Source organism: Salmo trutta, chromosome 26 (genome assembly GCF_901001165.1).
Source record: "Salmo trutta chromosome 26, fSalTru1.1, whole genome shotgun sequence".
Lineage (NCBI taxonomy): Eukaryota > Metazoa > Chordata > Actinopteri > Salmoniformes > Salmonidae > Salmo > Salmo trutta.
This window is the reverse complement of record NC_042982.1, coordinates 18,613,779-18,630,859: the sequence shown is the minus strand read 5'-3', so window position 1 is coordinate 18,630,859 and position 17,081 is coordinate 18,613,779. Positions and strand designations below refer to the sequence as shown.

General features: G+C 47.9%; 1 protein-coding gene across 1 annotated transcript in view; it reads left to right on the top strand.

The window, feature by feature from the left end:
- Window positions 1-17,081, top strand: part of LOC115163320 (protocadherin-16) — a 200,011-nt gene that overhangs the window by 135,712 nt on the left and 47,218 nt on the right. Inside the window, exon 3 of the mRNA XM_029715105.1 lies at window positions 15,483-15,671. Coding sequence (XP_029570965.1) covers window positions 15,483-15,671 — 189 coding nt within the window. The remainder of the gene's footprint in view (window positions 1-15,482; window positions 15,672-17,081) is intronic.

The window sequence follows — 17,081 nt, the reverse complement described above, 5'->3', positions numbered from 1 at the left end:
ATCCATCTCTCTGGTAATCCTATCCATCTCTCTGGTCACCCTATCCATCTCTCTGGTCATCCTATCCATCTCTCTGGTCATCCTATCCATCTCTCTGGTCATCCTATCCATCTCTCCGGTCACCCTATCCATCTCTCTGGTCACCCTATCCATCTCTCTGGTCACCCTATTCATCTGTCTGGTCACCCTATCCATCTCTCTGGTCACTCTATCCATCTCTCTGGTCATCCTATCCATCTCTCTGGTCATCCTATCCATCTCTCTGGTCATCCTATCCATCTCTCTGGTCATCCTATCCATCTCTCTGGTCACCCTATCCATCTCTCTGGTCACTCTATCCATCTCTCTGGTCATCCTATCCATCTCTCTGGTCACCCTATCCATCTCTCACTCTATCCATCTCTCTGGTCACCTTATCCATCTCTCTGGTCATCCAATCCATCTCTCTGGTCACCCTATCCATCTCTCTGGTCATCCTATCCATCTCTCTGGTCACTCTATCCATCTCTCTGGTCACTCTATCCATCTCTCTGGTCACTCTATCCATCTCTCTGGTCACTCTATCCATCTCTCTGGTCACTCTATCCATCTCTCTGGTCACCCTATCCATCTCTCTGGTCATCCTATCCATCTCTCTGGTCATCCTATCCATCTCTCTGGTCATCCTATCTATCTCTCTCTCTGGTCATCCTATCCATCTCTCTCTCTGGTCATCCTATCCATCTCTCTTTCTGGTCATCCTATCCATCTCTCTCTCTGGTCATCCTATCCATCTCTCTCTCTGGTCATCCTATCCAGCTCTCTCTCTGGTCATCCTATCCATCTCTCTCTCTGGTCATCCTATCCATCTCTCTCTCTGGTCATCCTATCCAGCTCTCTCTCTGGTCATCCTATCCATCTCTCTGGTCATCCTATCCATCTCTCTCTCTGGTCATCCTATCCAGCTCTCTCTCTGGTCATCCTATCCATCTCTCTGGTCATCCTATCCATCTCTCTCTCTGGTCACCCTATCCATCTCTCTGGTCACTCTATCCATCTCTCTGGTCACCCTATCCATCTCTCCGGTCACCCTATCCATCTCTCTGGTCATCCTATCCATCTCTCCGGTCACCCTATCCATCTCTCTGGTCATCCTATCCATCTCTCTGGTCACTCTATCCATCTCTCTCTCCGGTCACCCTATCCATCTCTCTGGTCACCCTATCCATCTGTCTGGTCACCCTATCCATCTGTCTGGTCACCCTATCCATCTCTCTGGTCACCCTATCCATCTCTCTGGTCACCCTATCCATCTATCTCTCTGGTCACCCTATCCATCTATCTCTCTGGTCACTCTATCCATCTCTCTGGTCACTCTATCCATCTCTCTGGTCACTCTATCCATCTCTCTGGTCACCCTATCCATCTTTCTGGTCATCCTATCCATCTCTCTGGTCATCCTATCCATCTCTCTCTCTGGTCATCCTATCCATCTCTCTTTCTGGTCATCCTATCCATCTCTCTCTCTGGTCATCCTATCCATTTCTCTCTCTGGTCATCCTATCCAGCTCTCTCTCTGGTCATCCTATCCATCTCTCTCTCTGGTCATCCTATCCATCTCTCTCTCTGGTCATCCTATCCATCTCTCTCTCTGGTTATCCTATCCATCTCTCTGGTCATCCTATCCATCTCACTGGTCATCCTATCCATCTCTCTGGTCATCCTATCCATCTCACTGGTCACCCTATCCATCTCTCCGGTCACCCTATCCATCTCTCTGGTCATCCTATCCATCTCTCTGGTCACTCTATCCATCTCTCTCTCTGGTCACCCTATCCATCTCTCTGGTCACCCTATCCATCTGTCTGGTCACCCTATCCATCTCTCTGGTCACCCTATCCATCTATCTCTCTGGTCACCCTATCCATCTATCTCTCCGGTCATCCTATCCATCTCTCTGGTCATCCTATCCATCTCTCTCTCTGTCACCCTATCCATCTCTCTGGTCACTCTATCCATCTCTCTGGTCATCCTATCCATCTCTCTGGTCATCCTATCCATCTCTCTGGTCACCCTATCCATCTGTCTGGTCACCCTATCCATCTGTCTGGTCACCCTATCCATCTCTCTGGTCACCCTATCCATCTATCTCTCTGGTCACCCTATCCATCTATCTCTCTGGTCATCCTATCCATCTCTCCGGTCACCCTATCCATCTCTCTGGTCATCCTATCCATCTCTCCGGTCATCCTATCCATCTCTCTGGTCACTCTATCCATCTCTCTCTCTGGTCACCCTATCCATCTCTCTGGTCACCCTATCCATCTGTCTGGTCACCCTATCCATCTCTCTGGTCACCCTATCCATCTCTCTGGTCACCCTATCCATCTCTCTGGTCACTCTATCCATCTCTCTGGTCACTCTATCCATCTCTCCGGTCACCCTATCCATCTCTCTGGTCATCCTATCCATCTCTCCGGTCACCCTATCAATCTCTCTGGTCATCCTATCCATCTCTCTGGTCATCCTATCCATCTCTCTGGTCACTCTATCCATCTCTCTCTCTGGTCACCCTATCCATCTGTCTGGTCACCCTATCCATCTCTCTGGTCACCCTATCCATCTATCTCTCTGGTCACCCTATCCATCTATCTCTCTGGTCACTCTATCCATCTCTCTGGTCACTCTATCCATCTCTCTGGTCACCCTATCCATCTCTCTGGTCATCCTATCCATCTCTCTGGTCATCCTATCCATCTCTCTGGTCATCCTATCCATCTCCCTCTCTGGTCATCCTATCCATCTCTCTGGTCATCCTATCCATCTCTCTCTCTGGTCATCCTATCCATCTCTCTCTCTGGTCATCCTATCCATCTCTCTTTCTGGTCATCCTATCCATCTCTCTTTCTGGTCATCCTATCCATCTCTCTCTCTGGTCATCCTATCCAGCTCTCTTTCTGGTCATCCTATCCATCTCTCTCTCTGGTCATCCTATCCATCTCTCTCTCTGGTCATCCTATCCATAATCTCTCTCTGGTCATCCTATCCATCTCTCTGGTCATCCTATCCATCTCTCTGGTCATCCTATCCATCTCTCTGGTCATCCTATCCATCTCTCTGGTCATCCTATCCATCTCACTGGTCATCCTATCCATCTCTCCGGTCACCCTATCCATCTCTCTGGTCATCCTATCCATCTCTCTGGTCACTCTATCCATCTCTCTCTCTGGTCATCCTATCCATCTCTCTTTCTGGTCATCCTATCCATCTCTCTTTCTGGTCATCCTATCCATCTCTCTCTCTGGTCATCCTATCCATCTCTCTCTCTGGTCATCCTATCCAGCTCTCTCTCTGGTCATCCTATCCATCTCTCTCTCTGGTCATCCTATCCATCTCTCTCTCTGGTCATCCTATCCATCTCTCTCTCTGGTCATCCTATCCATCTCTCTGGTCATCCTATCCATCTCTCTGGTCATCCTATCCATCTCTCTGGTCATCCTATCCATCTCTCTGGTCACCCTATCCATCTCACTGGTCATCCTATCCATCTCTCTGGTCACTCTATCCATCTCTCTGGTCACCCTATCCATCTCTCCGGTCACCCTATCCATCTGTCTGGTCACCCTATCCATCTCTCTGGTCACCCTATCCATCTCTCTGGTCACTCTATCCATCTCTCTGGTCACCCTATCCATCTCTCCGGTCACCCTATCCATCTCTCTGGTCATCCTATCCATCTCTCCGGTCACCCTATCCATCTCTCTGGTCACCCTATCCATCTCTCTGGTCACTCTATCCATCTCTCTGGTCACTCTATCCATCTCTCTGGTCACCCTATCCATCTCTCTGGTCATCCTATCCATCTCTCTGGTCATCCTATCCATCTCTCTGGTCATCCTATCCATCTCTCTCTCTGGTCATCCTATCCATCTCTCTTTCTGGTCATCCTATCCATCTCTCTCTCTGGTCATCCTATCCATCTCTCTCTCTGGTCATCCTATCCAGCTCTCTCTCTGGTCATCCTATCCATCTCTCTCTCTGGTCATCCTATCCATCTCTCTCTCTGGTCATCCTATCCATCTGTCTCTCTGGTCATCCTATCCATCTCTCTGGTCATCCTATCCATCTCTCTGGTCATCCTATCCATCTCTCTGGTCATCCTATCCATCTCTCTGGTCACCCTATCCATCTCTCTGGTCACCCTATCCATCTCTCTGGTTACTCTATCCATCTCTCTGGTCATCCTATCCATCTCTCTGGTCACCCTATCCATCTCTCTGGTCATCCTATCCATCTCACTGGTCATCCTACCCATCTCTCTGGTCATCCTATCCATCTCACTGGTCACCCTATCCATCTCTCTGGTCATCCTATCCATCTCTCCGGTCACCCTATCCATCTCTCTGGTCACCCTATCCATCTATCTCTCTGGTCACCCTATCCATCTATCTCTCTGGTCACTCTATCCATCTCTCTGGTCACTCTATCCATCTCTCTGGTCACCCTATCCATCTCTCTGGTCATCCTATCCATCTCTCTGGTCATCCTATCCATCTCTCTGGTCATCCTATCCATCTCTCTGGTCATCCTATCCATCTCTCTCTCTGGTCATCCTATCCATCTCTCTCTCTGGTCATCCTATCTATCTCTATTTCTGGTCATCCTATCCATCTCTCTTTCTGGTCATCCTATCCATCTCTCTCTCTGGTCATCCTATCCATCTCTCTCTCTGGTCATCCTATCCAGCTCTCTCTCTGGTCATCCTATCCATCTATCTCTCTGGTCATCCTATCCATCTCTCTCTCTGGTCATCCTATCCATCTCTCTCTCTGGTCATCCTATCCATCTCTCTGGTCATCCTATCCATCTCTCTGGTCATCCTATCCATCTCTCTGGTCACCCTATCCATCTCTCTGGTCACCCTATCCATCTCTCTGGTCACCCTATCCCTCTCTCTGGTCACTCTATCCATCTCTCTGGTCATCCTATCCATCTTTCTGGTCACCCTATCCATCTCTCTGGTCATCCTATCCATCTCACTGGTCATCCTATCCATCTCTCTGGTCATCCTATCCATCTCACTGGTCACCCTATCCATCTCTCTGGTCATCCTATCCATCTCACTGGTCACCCTATCCATCTCTCTGGTCATCCTATCCATCTCTCTGGTCATCCTATCCATCTCTCTGGTCATCCTATCCATCGCACTACTTGAAGAGATATTCTTCACCTTGCTCAGCTTGTCATATGTTATTCTTGGGGCCATGAGTTTTTCTCAACCACATGACGTACCCAGGAATAACTCCAGGTCCTGGTAATACTGTTCATCCAGTCTTTGCAGCCACAGGCTAACTCTTCTCGCTTCACTCTTTGGGTTAGGAGACCTTGACTGTTTCTGTGTCTGACACTCTTTTTAATGCTATGCTACAGGAGAGGGTTTTCCCTCCAGCTTCAGTATTGCTGCTGTACTGTAACTGTGTTCATGTGAGAGTAGCGAACTCCATAGCCTCTACCTCTGAAATCATAGTTCCATTCTTTCCCCTCAACTGTAAATCCCAGGTGCATTCTACCAGTTCATTTGTCAGCCCTCATATCATAAATATTTTATGTGAGTATTGTACAGGTGCCATTTTTTATGACGGTGGTATGGGCTAGGAAAATAAACATTCCTCCATGCCTGGTTGTGGCTGAAATGGAAAGTGACGTTTGGGTCTCCTCATATAGCTCGCTCTCACTTTCACTCTCACTCACACACACACACACACACACACACACACACACACACACACACACACACACACACACACACACACACACACACACACACACACACACACACACACACACACACACAAATCAAGCCTTCTCCTACTGCCACGACTAGCTCTCAGTGTTTAACCTGTCCAGGTTCTGTCATGCTAATGTGGTGAGAACAAGAGCAGCAGTGCAGTAGTTATAAATACAGTGCCTCCTGCCAGATAATATAATGTTGAAGTAAAGCTACAGGTCCAGAGGGCTGCTGTGTTTTAACAGAGATGCTCTCCTCTCCTCAACAAGCTCCCGGTCTCTGTGCCCTCCCGTGGTTTACTATCCATCTCGTTGGTGTGTGTCTCTCTCTGCCAACATCACAGGCTCTCTCACTAGCTCTCTCAACGTCCTTTGGCTGTCGTTAGGCCAAACACACACACACACACACACACACACACACACACACACACACACACACACACACACACACACACACACACACACTGCTCAGCACCGAGTCCCCCGACCACCATGTGCTACAGGATACATACAGAACAGAGATCCTGTTTCAGCTGAGAATCATCATCACTTCTAATGAATGGTTTCCATCCTCGTACACTCACAAGAGCCAGGCCAGGACAGGAGCCGGGGCCAGGTCAGGACAGGAGCCAGGGCCAGGTCAGGACAGGACAGGAGCCAGGGCCAGGACAGGACAGGAGCCAGGGCCAGGACAGAACAGGACAGGATTAAGGCCAGGACAGGAGCCAGGGCCAGGTCAGGCCAGGACAGGAGCCAGGGCCAGGACAGAACAGGACAGGACTAAGACCAGGACAGGAGCCAGGGCCAGGTCAGGACAGGAGCCAGGGCCAGGTCAGGACAGGACAGGAACCAGGGCCAGGACAGAACAGGACAGGATTAAGGCCAGGCCAGGACAGGAGCCAGGGCCAGGTCAGGACAGGACAGGACAGGAGCCAGGGCCAGGACAGAACAGGACAGGACTAAGACCAGGACAGGACAGGAGCCAGAGCCAGGACAGGACAGGAATAAGGACAGGACAGGAGCCAGGGCCAGGACAGAACAGGACAGGAATAAGGCCAGGACAGGACAGGAGCCAGGGCCAGGACAGAACAGGACAGGAGTGGGGCCAGGCCAGGACAGGAGACAGGGCCAGGACAGAACAGGACAGGAGTAAGGCCAGGCCAGGACAGGAGCCAGGGCCAGGACAGAACAGGACAGGAGTAAGGCCAGGCCAGGACAGGAGCCAGGGCCAGGACAGAACAGGACAGGAACCAGGGCCAGGACAGAACAGGACAGGATTAAGGCCAGGCCAGGACAGGAGCCAGGGCCAGGTCAGGACAGGACAGGACAGGAGCCAGGGCCAGGACAGAACAGGACAGGACTAAGACCAGGACAGGACAGGAGCCAGAGCCAGGACAGGACAGGACAGGAATAAGGACAGGACAGGAGCCAGGGCCAGGACAGAACAGGACAGGAATAAGGCCAGGACAGGACAGGAGCCAGGGCCAGGACAGAACAGGACAGGAGTGGGGCCAGGCCAGGACAGGAGACAGGGCCAGGACAGAACAGGACAGGAGTAAGGCCAGGCCAGGACAGGAGCCAGGGCCAGGACAGAACAGGACAGGAGTAAGGCCAGGACAGGAGCCAGGGCCAGGACAGGAGCCAGGGCCAGGACAGAACAGGACAGGAGTGGGGCCAGGCCAGGACAGGAGACAGGGCCAGGACAGAACAGGACAGGAGTAAGGCCAGGCCAGGACAGGAGCCAGGGCCAGGACAGAACAGGACAGGAGTAAGGCCAGGCCAGGACAGGAGCCAGGGCCAGGTCAGGACAGGACAGGAGCCAGGGCCAGGACAGAACAGGACAGGAGAAAGGCCAGGACAGGAGTAAGGCCAGGCCAGGACAGGAGCCAGGGCCAGGACAGAACAGGACAGGGGTAAGGCCAGGCCAGGCCAGGACAGGAGCCAGGACCAGGACAGAACAGGACAGGAGTAAGGCCAGGCCAGGTCAGGAGCCAGGGCCAGGACAGAACAGGACAGGAGTAAGGCCAGGCCAGGACAGGAGCCAGGGCAGGCCAGGGAAGTGTGTGCTTTTGATAAGCATGGTTGGCTGTATTTTCCTTGGCCCAGTCCCTCATAGCTCTCTCCTAGCTGCCCTCTTAGACGTAGAGCAGCCATACTGCACTAGAAGTACACATTGGAGACTCTATTTCATTTCATCAACTTCTCCTTTCCTTCCCAGAGAGATCCCCCCTTTTTTGAAGAGATGGAAGGAAAGAGAGAACTCTAATCAACTTGTGAGGCTTAACCCCATCTGTAATCTCTTTCTAGCTGCAATCCCGAGCCAACACTTGCAAACGATTACCCTGCCAGTACCCAGGAGGCTCTCTGATTGGCTTGTTTGGTTAGTGTAATCCAGGGAGCTGCTACAGTCTCCTTTCCTCCGCTGGCTGGTGGCAGGCTGGGTGGGGAGTTGGGCTGAACTGAGTGGAGGCTGTCTGTTATGAACCCACCAGCCCCAGCTCTCAGCTCTCTCTGTACGTAGATGTGAGGGGTATTAGAACCAGACGCTGAGGGGTAGAACGTTAGAGTTATAATGTGGTGAGGCAGGGAGGCAGTGAGGCGTGCTGTGGGGGGTATCCTCCTACTCCACAGACCTCCCTCCCCATCCCCCCTTCCTCCCTGTCACTGGGCTGTTCAGACAGTCGCCACTCCACTCCTGGACCAGCCTGGCTGTCTCTACTGCTGGCATCTCTCCCGGCTAAACACAGGCAGGGCTGGAGAAGTCATCCTCTCCTCCTCTCCCTCCTCTCCCTCCTCTCCTCTCCTCCCTCCCTCCCTCCCTCCCTCCCTCCCTCCCTCCCTCTCTCCCTCTCTCCCTCCCTCCCTCCCTCCCTCCCTCCTACCCCCAGTGCCTCGCTCTACCAGAGGCGGTTTGGCTTGTGCTCTAACTCAGATAAACAACACAGATGAGAAGTAAAGACTCACTCCAACAGCACCTGGTGTCCTATACTATCCTGTACTGTACTGTACTGTACTGTCCTATACTATCCTGTACTGTACTGTACTGTACTGTCCTATACTATCCTGTACTGTAATGTACTGTCCTGTACTGTCCTGTTACTGTACAGTCCTGTTACTGTGCTGTACTGTTACTGTACTGTCCTGTTACTGTACTGTCCTGTTACTGTGCTGTACTGTTACTGTACTGTCCTGTCACTGTACTGTACTGTCCTGTTACTGTCCTATACTATCCTGTAATGTACTGTACCGTCCTGTTACTATCCTGTACTGTACTGTCCTGTTACTGTACTGTCCTATACTATCCTGTTACTGTACTGTCCTATACTATCCTGTTACTGTACTGTCCTATACTATCCTGTACTGTACTGTACTGTCCTGTTACTGTACTGTCCTGTTACTGTACTGTCCTATACTATACTATCCTGTACTGTACTGTCCTGTTACTGTACTGTCCTATTCTATCCTGTACTGTACTGTACTGTCCTGTTACTGTACTGTCCTGTTACTGTACTGTCCTATACTATCCTATACTGTACTGTACTGTCCTGTTACTGCACTGTCCTATACTATCCTGTACTGTCCTATACTATCCTGTACTGTACTGTCCTGTTACTGTACTGTCCTGTTACTGTACTGTCCTGTTACTGTACTGTACTGTCCTGTACTGTCCTGTCCTGTCCTGTTACTGTACAGTCCTGTTACTGTACTGTACTGTCCTGTTACTGTACTGTCCTGTTACTGTCCTGTCCTGTTACTGTACTGTCCTGTACTGTCCTGTTACTGTACTGTCCTGTACTGTCCTGTTACTGTACTGTACTGTCCTGTTACTGTATTGTACTGTTACTGTCCGGTTACTGTACTGTACTGTTACTGTCCTGTACTGTTACTGTACTGTCCTATACTATCCTGTACTGTACTGTACTGTCCTGTACTGTCATGTTACTGTCCTATACTGTACTGTACTGTCCTGTTACTGTACTGTCCTATACTATCCTGTACTGTACTGTACTGTCCTGTTACTGTACTATCCTGTACTGTCCTGTCCTGTTACTGTACTGTACTGTCCTGTTACTGTGCTGTACTGTTACTGTACTGTCCTGTCACTGTACTGTACTGTCCTGTTACTGTCCTATACTATCCTGTAATGTACTGTACCGTCCTGTTACTATCCTGTACTGTACTGTCCTGTACTGTCCTGTTACTGTACTGTCCTATACTATCCTGTTACTGTACTGTCCTATACTATACTATCCTGTACTGTACTGTCCTGTTACTGTACTGTCCTGTTACTGTACTGTCCTATACTATCCTGTACTGTACTGTACTGTCCTGTTACTGTACTGTCCTATTCTATCCTGTACTGTACTGTCCTGTTACTGTACTGTCCTATACTATCCTGTACTGTACTGTCTTGTTACTTTACTGTCCTATACTATCCTGTACTGTCCTATACTATCCTGTACTGTACTGTACTGTCCTGTTACTGTACTGTCCTGTTACTGTACTGTCCTATACTATCCGGTACTGTACTGTACTGTCCTGTACTGTCCTGTCCTGTTACTGTACTGTCCTGTACTGTCCTGTTACTGTACTGTACTGTCCTGTTACTGTACTGTCCTGTTACTGTACTGTACTGTCCTGTTACTCTACTGTCCTGTCCTGTTACTGTACTGTCCTGTACTGTCCTGTTACTGTACTGTACAGTTACTGTCCTGTTACTGTATTGTACTGTTACTGTCCTGTTACTGTACTGTCCTGTTACTGTACTGTCCTGTACTGTCCTGTCCTGTTACTGTACTGTCCTGTATTGTCCTGTTACTGTACTGTACTGTCCTGTTACTGTACTGTACTGTCCTGTTACTGTACTGTCCTGTCCTGTTACTGTCCTGTTACTGTACTGTACTGTCCTGTTACTGTACTGTACAGTTACTGTCCTGTCCTGTTACTGTATTGTACTGTTACTGTCCGGTTACTGTACTGTACTGTTACTGTCCTGTACTGTTACTGTACTGTACTGTCCTGTCCTGTTACTGTACTGTACTGTACTGTCCTGTTACTGTACTGTCCTGTTACTGTACTGTACAGTTACTGTCCTGTCCTGTTACTGTATTGTACTGTTACTGTCCGGTTACTGTACTATCCTGTTACTGTACTGTACTGTCCTGTTACTGTACTGTCCTGTCCTGTTACTGTACTGTCCTGTACTGTCCTGTTACTGTACTGTACTGTCCAGTTACTGTACTGTACAGTTACTGTCCTGTCCTGTTACTGTATTGTACTGTTACTGTCCGGTTACTGTACTGTACTGTTACTGTCCTGTACTGTTACTGTACTGTCCTATACTATCCTGTACTGTACTGTACTGTCCTGTACTGTCCTGTTACTGTACTGTCCTATACTGTACTGTACTGTACTGTACTGTACTGTCCTGTTACTGTACTGTCCTATACTATCCTGTACTGTACTGTACTGTCCTGTTACTGTACTGTCCTGTTACTGTACTGTCCTATACTATCCTGTACTGTACTGTCCTGTACTGTCCTGTCATGTTACTGTACTGTCCTGTCCTGTCCAGTTACTGTACCGTACTGTCCTGTTACTGTCCTGTCCTGTTACTGTATTGTACTGTTACTGTCCGGTTACTGTACTGTACTGTACTGTTACTGTCCTGTACTGTTAATGTTACTGTCCTATACTATCCTGTACTGTACTGTTCTGTCCTGTCCTTTCCTGTTACTGTGCTGTCCTGTCCTGTTACTGTACTGTACAGTTACTGTCCTGTCCTGTTACTGTCCTGTCCTGTTACTGTATTGTACTGTTACTGTCCTGTTACTGTACTGTACTGTTACTGTCCTGTACTGTTACTGTTAATGTCCTGTACTGTTACTGTCCTGTACTGTTACTGTTACTGTTACTGTCCTGTTACTGTCCTGTATTGTACTGTTACTGTCCTGTACTGTTACTGTCCTGTACTGTACTGTTACTGTCCTGTTACTGTCCTGTACTGTACTGTTACTGTACTGTACTGTTACTGTCCTGTACTTTTACTGTCCTGTACTGTACTGTCCTGTACTGTTACTGTCCTGTACTGTTACTGTCCTATAATGTACTGTTACTGTCCTGTACTGTCCTGTACTGTTACTGTCCTGTTCTGTACTGTTACTGTAACTGTCCTGTTACTGTCACTGTCCTGTTACTGTCCTGTACTGTTACTGTCCTGTACTGTTACTGTCCTGTCCTGTACTGTTACTGTCCTGTACTGCTACTGTCCTGTACTGTAACTGTCCTGCACTGTTACTGTACTGTCCTGTCCTGTCCTGTTCTGTACTGTTACTGTACTGTTACTGTCCTGTCCTGTTACTATCACTGTCCTGAACTGTTACTGTCCTGTCTTGTACTGTTACTGTCCTGTACTGTTACTGGTCTGTACTGTTACTGTCCTGTACTGTTACTGTCCTGTACTGTATTGTACTGTTACTGTCCTGTACTGTTACTGTCCTGTACTGTATTGTACTGTTACTGTCCTGTACTGTTACTGTCCTGTACTGTATTGTACTGTTACTGTCCTGTACTGTTACTGTCCTGTCCTGTACTGTTACTGTCCTGTTACTGTACTGTACTGTTACTGTCCTGTCCTGTTACTGTCCTGTATTGTTACTGTCCTGTCCTGTATTGTACTGTTACTGTCCTCTACTGTTACTCTCCTGTCCTGTATTGTACTGTTACTGTACTGTACTGTTACTGTCCTGTCCTGTTACTGTCCTGTACTGTATTGTACTGTTACTGTCCTGTCCTGTACTGTTACTGTCCTGTCCTGTACTGTACTGTTACTGTCCTGTCCTGTTACTGTCCTGTATTGTTACTGTCCTGTCCTGTATTGTACTGTTACTGTCCTCTACTGTTACTCTCCTGTCCTGTATTGTACTGTTACTGTCCTGTACTGTATTGTACTGTTACTGTCCTGTACTGTTACTGTCCTGTCCTGTACTGTTACTGTCCTGTCCTGTACTGTCCTGTATTGTACTGTTACTGTCTTGTTACTGTTCTGTACTGTTACTGTCCTGTCCTGTCCTGTACTGTTACTGTGCTTTACTGTCCTGTACTGTCTGGTACTGTACTATGCTTTACTGTCCTGTACTGTCCGGTACTGTACTATGCTTTACTGTCTGCTACTGTCCTGTACTGTTACTGTCCTGTCTTGTACTCTTACTGTCCTGTACTGTTACTGTCCTGTCCTGTACTCTTACTGTCCTGTACTGTTACTATCCTGTCCTGTACTGTTACTGTCCTGTACTGTTACTATCCTGTCCTGTACTGTTACTGTCCTGTACTGTTACTGTCCTGTCCTGTACTCTTACTGTCCTGTACTGTTACTATCCTGTCCTGTATTGTTACTGTCCTGTACTGTTACTGTCCTGTCCTGTGCTCTTACTGTCCTGTACTGTTACTGTCCTGTCCTGTACTGTTACTATCCTGTCCTGTATTGTTACTGTCCTGTACTGTTACTATCCTGTCCTGTACTGTTACTGTCCTGTACTGTCCTGTTACTGTGCTTTACTGTGTTTGTTCTCGTTCATACTAGTGGTACTATCCAAAAGGATCCTACAGGGTATATACTCAAATACATTGGTCTAGAAAAGGTCATTTTCCCAGGACAAATTGTGTGCTTTCTTCAGCTGTCCAAAAGTAGTTTATGGTAGTGGAATAATTGCATTTTTTAAAGTCAACATCGTGTCCTCCAAGAGTTGCTGAATATTTCCTTATCAGTCTAGCCCCTAGCTGAATATTTCCTTATCAGCCTAGCTCCTAGCTGAATATTTCCTTATCATTCTAGCTCCTAGCTGAATATTTCCTTATCAGTCTGGCTCATAGCTGAATATTTCCTTATCAGCCTAGCTCCCAGCTGAATATTTCCTTATCAGTCTAGCTCCTAGCTGAATATTTCCTTATCAGTCTAGCTCCTAGCTGAATATTTCCTTATCAGTCTGGCTCATAGCTGAATATTTCCTTATCAGTCTAGCTCCTAGCTGAATATTTCCTTATCAGTCTGGCTCATAGCTGAATATTTCCTTATCAGTCTGGCTCATAGCTGAATATTTCCTTATCAGTCTGGCTCATAGCTGAATATTTCCTTATCAGTCTAGCTCCCAGCTGAATATTTCCTTATCAGTCTAGCTCCTAGCTGAATATTTCCTTATCTGTCTAGCTCCCAGCTGAATATTTCCTTATCAGTCTAGCTCCTAGCTGAATATTTCCTTATCAGTCTAGCTCCTAGCTGAATATTTCCTTATCAGTCTAGCTCCTAGCTGAATATTTCCTTATCAGTCTAGCTCCTAGCTGAATATTTCCTTATCAGTCTTGCTCATAGCTGAATATTTCCTTATCAGTCTAGCTCCTAGCTGAATATTTCCTTATCAGTCTAGCTCCTAGCTGAATATTTCCTTATCAGTCTAGCTCCTAGCTGAATATTTCCTTATCAGTCTAGCTCCTAGCTGAATATTTCCTTATCAGTCTGGCTCCTAGCTGAATATTTCCTTATCTGTCTAGCTCCTAGCTGAATATTTCCTTATCAGTCTGGCTCATAGCTGAATATTTCCTTATCAGTCTGGCTCATAGCTGAATATTTCCTTATCTGTCTAGCTCCTAGCTGAATATTTCCTTATCTGTCTAGCTCCTAGCTGAATATTTCCTTATCAGTCTAGCTCCTAGCTGAATATTTCCTTATCAGTCTAGCTCCTAGCTGAATATTTCCTTATCAGTCTGGCTCATAGCTGAATATTTCCTTATCAGTCTAGCTCCTAGCTGAATATTTCCTTATCAGTCTTGCTCATAGCTGAATATTTCCTTATCAGTCTAGCTCCTAGCTGAATATTTCCTTATCAGTCTAGCTCCTAGCTGAATATTTCCTTATCAGTCTAGCTCCTAGCTGAATATTTCCTTATCAGTCTAGCTCCTAGCTGAATATTTCCTTATCAGTCTGGCTCCTAGCTGAATATTTCCTTATCTGTCTAGCTCCTAGCTGAATATTTCCTTATCAGTCTGGCTCATAGCTGAATATTTCCTTATCAGTCTGGCTCATAGCTGAATATTTCCTTATCTGTCTAGCTCCTAGCTGAATATTTCCTTATCTGTCTAGCTCCTAGCTGAATATTTCCTTATCTGTCTAGCTCCTAGCTGAATATTTCCTTATCAGTCTAGCTCCTAGCTGAATATTTCCTTATCAGTCTGGCTCATAGCTGAATATTTCCTTATCAGTCTAGCTCCTAGCTGAATATTTCCTTATCAGTCTAGCTCCTAGCTGAATATTTCCTTATCAGTCTGGCTCATAGCTGAATATTTCCTTATCAGTCTGGCTCATAGCTGAATATTTCCTTATCTGTCTAGCTCCTAGCTGAATATTTCCTTATCTGTCTAGCTCCTAGCTGAATATTTCCTTATCTGTCTAGCTCCTAGCTGAATATTTCCTTATCTGTCTAGCTCCTAGCTGAATATTTCCTTATCTGTCTAGCTCCTAGCTGAATATTTCCTTATCTGTCTAGCTCCTAGCTGAATATTTCCTTATCTGTCTAGCTCCTAGCTGAATATTTCCTTATCTGTCTAGCTCCTACTGTAGGTGTATTCTTGTGTCTTCCTCTCTATAGGTGTAACAGTGAACGTTCCCCTTAAGACAAACTGTCTAAAACATAAATCCTCTTCTTTTATCTCCCTCTTTCCAGGTGACAGCGACAGACGCAGACGGCGGCTCCTTCGGCCTCATCAGCTACTCTCTGGGGTCAGGCATCAACAGTGCTGTCCCCTCCCAGTTCTCTGTAGGGAAGGAGACAGGACAGATCTGTACCAACGTGGCTCTGGACAGGGACCAGGGACCAACCAGCTACGACTTTACTGTCACAGCCGTGGACGGGGTGAGTCTCCTACTGTATCTCTTCTTCCCTCTATTTACCCTCCACTATCGATCTCTCCCTCCACCTTCCTCAACCTCTCCCTAACAAGTCCAGCAGTGGACAGGGTGAGTCTATGTTCTCTTCAAACTCTCCTCCTTTCTTCTCCCTCCCTCCACATCTCTCCACCCTCCTCTCTCTAGACCCACTTCTTAGCTATCTCTCCATCCTCATCCAATGGCTACATCCCAAATGGCACTGTATTCCCTACATAGTCAATTTCCTTTGACCAGCGCCCTATGGAATAGAGTGCCATTTGGCACATAGTCTAATCTCTCCCTGTGAGTACATTAAACCCCTGACAGTGATCTCTTAAAGCAGTGTTTATCACAGCAGGGCTAAAAGAAGAACAACTCCAGCACCCTGGGAATATTGATGCTTCCAACAAATGTATGGATCTTTTTAACCGACATTTCACAACAGGGTTCACAGCAGACATATAGCTAGCAGAACCCTGGCTATTAGACACAGCTATAGAACCAGAGCCAGGATAGCTAGGAGAGAGGGGAGCAGCTCCCCAGCCAGGCAGAGCAGAACACAGCAGAGCAGAAAGCATTTCATTAGTGCAGACAAATAAAAGAGTCTGAATGACTTTTCCTGGCAGGGCTGTGCTGTGAATGACTCTTCCTGGCAGGGCTGTGCTGTGAATGACTCTTCCTGGCAGGGCTGTGCTGTGAATGACTCTTCCTGGCAGGGCTGGGCTGTGAATGACTCTTCCTGGCAGGGCTGTGCTGTGAATGACTCTTCCTAGCAGGGCTGTGCTGTGAATGACTCTCCCTGGCAGGGCTGGGCTGTGAATGACTCTTCCTGGCAGGGCTGGGCTGTGAATGACTCTTCCTGGCAGGGCTGGGCTGTGAATGACTCTTCCTGGCAGGGCTGGGCTGTGAATGACTCTTCCTGGCAGGGCTGTGCTGTGAATGACTCTTCCTGGCAGGGCTGTGCTGTGAATGACTCTTCCTGGCAGGGCTGGGCTGTGAATGACTCTTCCTGGCAGGACTGTGCTGTGAATGACTCTTCCTGGCAGGGCTGTGCTGTGAATGACTCTTCCTGGTAGGGCTGTGCTGTGAATGACTCTTCCTGGCAGGGCTGTGCTGTGAATGACTCTTCCTGGCAGGGCTGTGCTGTGAATGACTCTTCCTGGCAGGGCTGTGCTGTGAATGACTCTTCCTGGCAGGGCTGTGCTGTGAATGACTCCCTGGCAGGACTGTGCTGTGAATGAGTTTCCCTGACAAGACTGTGCTGGGAATGAGTTTCCCTGGCAGAGCTGTGCTGGGAATGACTCTTCCTGGCAGGACTGTGCTGTGAATGAGTTTCCCTGGCAGGACTGTGCTGTGAATGAGTTTCCCTGGCAGGACTGTGCTGTGAATGAGTTTC